We start from the raw sequence: 7,833 nt of genomic DNA on the forward strand, positions 1-7,833 counted from the left end.
ATCAATGGAGAATCTAGCACCGGAGTTGATTCGGCCGTAAATCACGGCGAGGCCAGAGTCACGGCGCTCAATCGTGAGAGGGACAAGCTTCTGGACAACGCATTAATGGTGCGTCAATGTGCATTGATGGCCTTGATTTGGAGAGTTGAACAGATGCTCCCCGAGGCTTCCAGAAGATGCTGCGGCGCTGCAGTCTTCAAGAAACCCTAAGGTTTCTTGTTTCTCTAAAGTCACTTGGGCCACTTGGGCCTCTGGGTGTGATGAGACTGCTGGGGCCATTGTGTTTTAGTTAAGGGTATAACGGGTATTAAGGTAGTTTAGGTTATTGGGTTGTAACCGGGTATGAGACTTTTGCATTTGGGCTTATGAGGTCCTAAGGCCTATTTATTGTAAATGGATTGTTTAAATAAACATTCATTTATTTTCTATTCTTGGTTTTATTTATTTAACCATGGGCCCAGGCAGATTTGGGCTATTACAATATTCATTATGCTCTATGTTGTTTTTTGCATGTAACAATAATGCATGTATATTTATGTTATTTATGATCATATATGCATAAAATGATAATGTATATTGTGTAATTTATGTCATTATTTATCATTTTTTATATTATATTTGCATGGAATGATAAAGTAGGTATCATGTAGGTTAATTTATTTAATATTGATCCTTTGTAATAAGTTGAATGCATCATCACTTTAAAGAACTTTTATATCTCATTCGATCCAAAAGAATATAAAAAATAAGGCAATGTTTTTTGGTACTTAGGAATTCGGGAAGTAGTGCCCTAACATGCTGGGTTGCGATTTCCCGTTTGTCTAAATGCCTAAAATATCCTTCTAAATAAGTTTTGAAAATCACAAGATGATTTCAAGATTCTGAAAGTTTAAGAACATCGTGTCCAATCATGCTTTGGATGTGATGTTTATATTCTTTTGAAGCGAAGGAATCTTGATTTTTAACTCAAATTATTATGGTTTTAAAAGAGATCTTATTTCTAAATTCTTTTAAGCTTTTGAAATTAAGAAAAAACTATTCAATTTGGTACCAATTTTGGACGTTGTGAGGGTGCTAACCCTTCCTCGTACGTAATCGACTCCCGAGCCCATTTTCTCATAATTTCGTAGACCAAAATATTTTATAAGGTGATCCAATCACACTTTAAAAGGTTGATGGCGGCTCCTGTTTTCAAAATACCCTCCCCGTTTAAAAGAGGTTTCGACAACTTGGCGACTCCACTGGGGAATTTATAAGAGAGTCAAGCTAAGAAATTGATTTTTTGTGTCTTAATGTCAGAAGTTTGGAAAATTTTTAAAATATCAATCTTTTCACATGTGTTTGCTGCATATGTTTGTTATTTTTTATTTCGCACACATTGCATTTGCATGACCGCTGTGGTCGCACCCTTAAGTGGAAGTGAGAAGCTATGCTTTCGTGAGGTTTTCACCTCCGTATGGGCTAGTGGATTGCTTCCGGGATACATTTGTACCTATGTCTTCGTGAGATTTTCATCTCCGTATAGCCATAGGGAAACGTGTTCCTCTGAACCGAACTTGGTCCATATGAGCCTATAATGGGTGAGGATCGAGGAATCTGCTAGTTCAGGTACCCTCGCTTTAGAACTGAAACACATATAGTGAACTTTAAGTGCTTACCCTAGAAAATATAGTGATAGCCTTAGTAAGTTACCCTTATAAGTACCTGTTTATTATACTCTTATATGATACTGACTTATTTTATTTTGCTATCATTGCATGTTACTCAACATTTAAAGGTGTCGATTCACGGTTCGATTTCTAGATTAGAAAGTTTTGTAATGAGGGACGAATATCTTGATAAAGTGGAGGACAACGCTTCTGTCTGTGCATGGTCAGAGAAAACCCAGTTAGAAAAGGGAGATAATGTCACTGAGGGGTATACGTCAGAGTTGTAGGACTTTACTCGTATCACTTCAACACAAAATAAGTTTCAGGAATTGAAGGACATTTGGGCCCAATGGGATGATGAGGCTAAGCAGCTGCTCTACCAGGATTATGGAGATCTTCCCTATTTGCTAGACATCAAGGTGGATAAGTATCTGTTTCGAGCTATGGTATAGTTTTGGAACCCTGCTTATAGTTCTTTTACATTTAGAGAGGTAGACTTAGTATCTACTTTGGAGGAGTATACAACCTTGCTCTGCTGTCCAAAAATCCAAGGTAACAAGGCGTATGTTAGGGCTGCTAATCTCCCTACTTTCGTGAAGAAATTAATGATGATCACAGGGATGAGTGAACAGTGGGCCGCAGCTCGAGTCCAACAAAAGGGTGATGGTAAATGCATTCGGTGGGCAAGTTTGAGGGATTTGATATTGGCACACCCAGATATGAAGAAGAGGGTTGATGTTTTGGCCTTAAGTATTTATGGTTTGGTGATTTTCCCTAAAGCTATTGGGCACATAGACGAGGCAGTTGCGGATTTATTCGATCGACTCAGTAAACAGAATACACCTGTGCCTGCAATCCTAGCTGAGACGTTTAGATCCTTGAGCTCATGTCAGAGAGCTGGTGAAGGTAGATTCATTAGATGTGCACAGTTGTTGCTAGTATGCTTCCACAGTCACTTTTCGAAAGTTGATAAGGTTTCCTGCCGAGTGTTCTTTGAGGATTATTCTCCCTTAAGTGAAGCAGCAGTTACACCAAGGAGGGACGACATTATAGAGGAAAGGTGGATGGAAATACTTCAGAATCTCCAAGAGGAAGATGTAATGTGGAAAGCCCCCTGGATGGCTCCTAATGAAATCCTTTATCGTTGCGGAAGTTTTGATTGGGTACCTCTTCCTGGAATTTGGGGAGTTGTTGGTTATACACCATTACTCGTCCTAAGGCAATACAAAGTGGGGCAGTTTATACCGGCAACACAAGGTTTAGCTCAGAGTGATTTATCATATAAGGGGGATCATTATAAGAAGAAGATGCGAGAGATTTTTGAGGCTTGGATGAAAATTTACTGTGTGAAGATTCTGACTGAAGGACCAACGATGACCCTTGGATACAAAGAGTGGTTTAGTAAGAGGATTAATGATAATATCCCTAGGCCAAGTTTGGGGGCTGCTCGATCGATGGAGAAGAGTTTACGAGTGATTCCATCAGAGTTGAAGGTTATAAAGCAAGAGTTTAAAAGGAAGAATTTGGAGCTCGGGAGAAAAATAGAGAAGATTGAGGAGGAGAAGATGTATCTGAGCTTAGAGGTAGACGTTCATAGAATTGAGTCGAAAAAGAGAGGAAATAAAATAGGAAGATTGAGGAAGACCGAGATGACTTGAAGACGCAATATAAGAGGATACAGTTGTCAATGAAAAGAGCTAGATTGGGGAAGTCTTCAGAACAGTGGCAATAAGAGGTTCAAGAAAAAAGAGTCAAAGCCGAGTATTGGGAGAAGAAGTTCCTAGAGATACAAGCGCATAATCAGGCCTTAGAAAAGAAGAATCAAGGATTAAAAACTAATGTGACTGAGCTTGGACGATCTCTTCATCATCACTGAAGTCGTAACTCTGTGGTCGAGTTAAAGGCAAGCCTGGATAAGATCGAGGAAATGAAGCATAATATTGGAGGGTTGAAAGCATCATTGTAGAACTATGAGCTACGAATAGAGCAGCTCGAGGCAAGAGAAGAACATTGGAAGGGAGAGCTTCACCTTTTTCAGGATCAAGTCAGAGATAGGGACTACCTCATGGGAGAAGCTATAGTACAGACTCGAGATGTTGCGGATCATTTGCAAGACTTGGCAGCGTAAGGTAATGTACTGAGTACAAAGTATGAGTTAGTGTCAGATAGAGGTCTAGAGTTAGCTTTGTTATTGGATAGGGTTAAAACACTGGGCCTGAGGGCGAAGGCGTATTTGTAATCTGTTTTGTGTAAAGATTTTTGTTTCTTAAATAATGTTTTCTAAAGAAACTGAATCAGAATCGATATCTTTTTACATTCATGCATTCACATCTTATCGCATCATATGCATTCAAATTTATAGAAAGACCCTAATTAGTTAAAATTATTAGGGAGAAAGAGAGAGGAAGAAAAAGAAAATCTAGAAGCAACACATCCTTATGGTATACGCACTAAGACAAAGAATATGGATCAAAGACTTGAGCAGATCTAGAAAGAAATGCAAGAGCAATTACAGGAACAATTGGTGAAAATCCAACAGGAGATGAAGGATCAAATGTTGGAGGCTCAAAGAAATATGATGGCTGAGATGGCTCAGCTGCTGAGGGGGGCAACGGATAAAGGAAAGGCCCCTATGACTACCACTGAAGAGGATAATGAGGATCATCCTTTGGTTTTACTCTACCTCATGTGCAGACCCAACCTGAGGCATATCCCCGAAGGCCGTCCGTCACTATAAGGCCTCAACAGGAGCAAGTCAATACTGGAATGCCCATGAACTTTCAAACTGGTTCAGGATTCAACCCTGGAGATAACCCTGCCAATCCAGTCATCCCTGATTTAGATGTAGCTGAGAGGAAAGAGATGAGACTCGAATCATCAATGCAATTAGAGGAACGTTGCAGATGGTTATAGGAGAAATTTAAGGCATTAGAAAACGCTGATAATCGTCAGGGAATTGATGCCCAAGACTTGAGTTTGGTCCCAAATTTAGTGCTTCCTTATAAGTTCAAGATGCCGGAGTTTGAGAAGTACAATGGGACTATTTGCCCTGAAGCCCATATCACCATGTTCTGTAGGCGGATGACTGGTTATGTAAACAATGATCAATTATTGATCTATTATTTTCAAAATAGTTTGGTTGGGGCAACAGCTAGGTGGTACAATCAATTGAGTCGTGCAAGGATTGGTTCCTGGAGAGACTTAACACAAGCCTTTATGCGGTAGTATAACCATGTGACTGATATGACTCCTGATAGAATCACTTTGCAGAACATGGAAAAGAAGCCTAATGAGAGCTTTAGGCAATATGCACAGAGATGGAGGGAGGTTTCCATGCAAGTTCAACCACCGCTTTTGGAGAATGAGACTATCCTGCTGTTCATTAACACCTTAAAGGCCCCATTCATTACTCATATGATTGGAAGTGCTACCAAAAGCTTCACTGATGTAGTTATGGCGGGAGAAATAATTGAAAACACCATAAGGGGTGGCAAGATAGAGGGGGAAACTGTTAAAAGATCAGCCCCAAGAAGGAAAGATAATGAGGTGAACAATATGAATAGTTATAATTCGAAGGCAATTACGGTTAGTCAACCCAGAGCAACTACAGTTGGGCAACAGGATTCCCAAAAGCATGGATCTGGTTTGAGACAAAATTCTAAAATGTCTTATTTACGCCTATCCCGGTGACGTATCGGGAGCTTTATCAAAGTTTATTCAATGCGCATGCAATAGCTCCTTTTCATTTGAAACCATTACAACCCCCGTATCCTAAATGGTATGATACAAACGCCAAATGCGAATACCATGCGGGGATATCGGGACATTCAATCAAAAATTACACTGGTTTTAAAAAGATAGTGGAAAGACTAATCAAGATGGAGGTCATAAAATTTGACGACACCCATAGTACAGATAACCCGTTGCCAAACCATGGTGATTAAAGGGTAAATGCAATTGGAAACACTAATATGAGAACGATCAAAGAGGACGTGGCGGAAGTAAGAATGCTGATGAAAGTAATCTGGAAAGAAATGGTGAAAAGAGAAATGATAATCTCTGAAGAAGAAAATCAAGGTGCAAGGGGCTACTACGAGTTCCGTGAAGAAAAGGAACATGAGATCCAGGAATGTGACGAGTTTAAGACTTTGATACAAAGCCTTATGGATAATAAGGAGCTGGAATTTTATGAAGCTGGCTCAGATGAGGGTCATGTAGGCACATTGGAAGATGAACCCAACAATCAAAGAATCAACCGGCCAAGGATAATTATTTCTCTACCAATGAATAATGAAGTCGAAACACAAACAGCACCGAAGGTCATTATTCGCAAACTCGTTTTCTTTCCTTATAAGGATAATAAGAGGGTACTCTGGTATTATGACTGCAATGTGACAATGCCAGAGAAAGAGGCTATAACTAGTGCTTCTAAGGAGGCTCAAGATAAGGGTTCTTACACACGTAGTGGGAAGCGTTATGATGTAGAAGGTGTCAGAGTTGAGCCTGCGAAAGCAAAAGCCTTTGACAAAGAAAAGGGGGTTGAAGTACTTGTTAATGAGCCACTGAAGGAAGAAGAAGCCAGAGAGTTTTTAAAATTCTTAAAACACAGTGAGTACAGCGTGGTTGAACAATTGCACAAGCAACCAACTCACAAATCAGTGTTGGCTTTGCTTCTGAGCTCAGAGGTACATCGAGAAACATTAATGAAGGTGCTTAATGAGACTTACGTTACTAATGATATATCCGTCAATAAGTTAGATCGATTGGTTAGTAACATAAGTGCTAACAATTTTATCTATTTCAATGATGATGAAATCCCACTTGGTGGCATAGGATCAGCTAAAGCTTTACATATCACCACTCGCTATAAGGGGTATACATTGCTGAGTGTGCTTATTGATAATGGATCAGCCTTAAATGTCTTACCATTGTCCACATTGAATAGATTACCCATAGACAGTTCTCACATAAAAACATGCCATAATGTAGTGAGAGCATTCGATGGCACGGAGAGAAAGGTCATGGGAAGAATTGATATTCCTTTGATGATTGGGCCAAATACGTATGAGGTGGACTTTTTAGTGATGGACATCAAGCCCTCTTACAATTGCCTGTTGGAGAGGCTTTGGATACATTCGGTAGGAGCAGTGCCCTCATCCTTGCACCAGAAGTTGAAGTTAGTAACGGACGGACGGCTGGTCACCATAAATGCGGAGGAAGACATCATAGCAGCAGTTACCAGCGACGCACCATATGTAGAGGCAAATGATAAGGCTATTGAGTGCTCTTTTTGTTCCTTAGAATTTTTCAATGCAACATTCATTTCAGAGGGGAAGGAGGTGTCAGTACCCAGGATATTTAGAACCACAAGAATGGGTTTACAGATGACAATGGGGAAAGGAGCTTTTCCAGGAAAAGGATTGGAAAGATATCTTTAAGGAATGATTTAGATTCCAGAATTAAAGGAGAAGAGAGACCTTTTTGGCTTGGGTTTCAGGCCAGATCACAAGCAAAGGAGGAAGGAAATAGAGAAGCGTCAGGAAAGAAGAAGGACGCATTTAAATGAAAGAGAAGTAGAGTGGGAATTGATGACATTCCCTCATATATCCCAAACTTTTATATCAGGAGGGATAATTTACCCTAAGAAAGGGTTGCTCGAAAAAGGAAGTTATCAAATCAATACTGTACATAATGAAGAGTCTGAACGAAGAAACTTTGAGGGCATTCGCCGTTAAGAACCGAGAAGCTCTTTAAACAATTGGATTGCAGAAGAATTTCCTGTAGTTTTTAAAGACTTTTCAGAGTAATTTTTAGAACACTCTTGTTGCTCTAAAGCCTAGGAGTAATAAGGTTTCGTTTGTAAAATAGGTTCATGTTTGGATATTTGTATTTCAATAAAACATCACTTTTGTTATCAATCCAAGTGGATATCCTTTTATACCGATCAATATTCTTTTGACCTTTTTAAATTCTTTCAAATTTTTCATTTCATACATAACACATAAATGAACATTCTTAAAATTCATTCATTCTTTGTACATTCTTTCGTACCCCGCAGGCCCCTAGATATCAATGATATGAGCACTGATACTACAAATCCTGAATTCTCTTTTAAGCAAGATATGTGTGTAGAAGAACCTCAGGATTTTGAAGATGACAGGAATTGTGATGTGTCTCCAAATCT

At 39.4% G+C, this 7,833-nt stretch overlaps 1 protein-coding gene across 1 annotated transcript; it reads left to right on the plus strand.

The window, feature by feature from the left end:
- Positions 1-5,620: 5,620 nt before the first annotated feature.
- LOC128279418 (uncharacterized) lies at positions 5,621-7,087 on the plus strand. The gene has a single exon (XM_053018237.1). The coding sequence runs from the start codon at positions 5,621-5,623 to the stop codon at positions 7,085-7,087; it is 1,467 nt and encodes a 488-aa protein (XP_052874197.1).
- Positions 7,088-7,833: the final 746 nt, after the last annotated feature.

This window comes from Gossypium arboreum, chromosome 1 (genome assembly GCF_025698485.1).
Source record: "Gossypium arboreum isolate Shixiya-1 chromosome 1, ASM2569848v2, whole genome shotgun sequence".
Taxonomy (NCBI): domain Eukaryota; kingdom Viridiplantae; phylum Streptophyta; class Magnoliopsida; order Malvales; family Malvaceae; genus Gossypium; species Gossypium arboreum.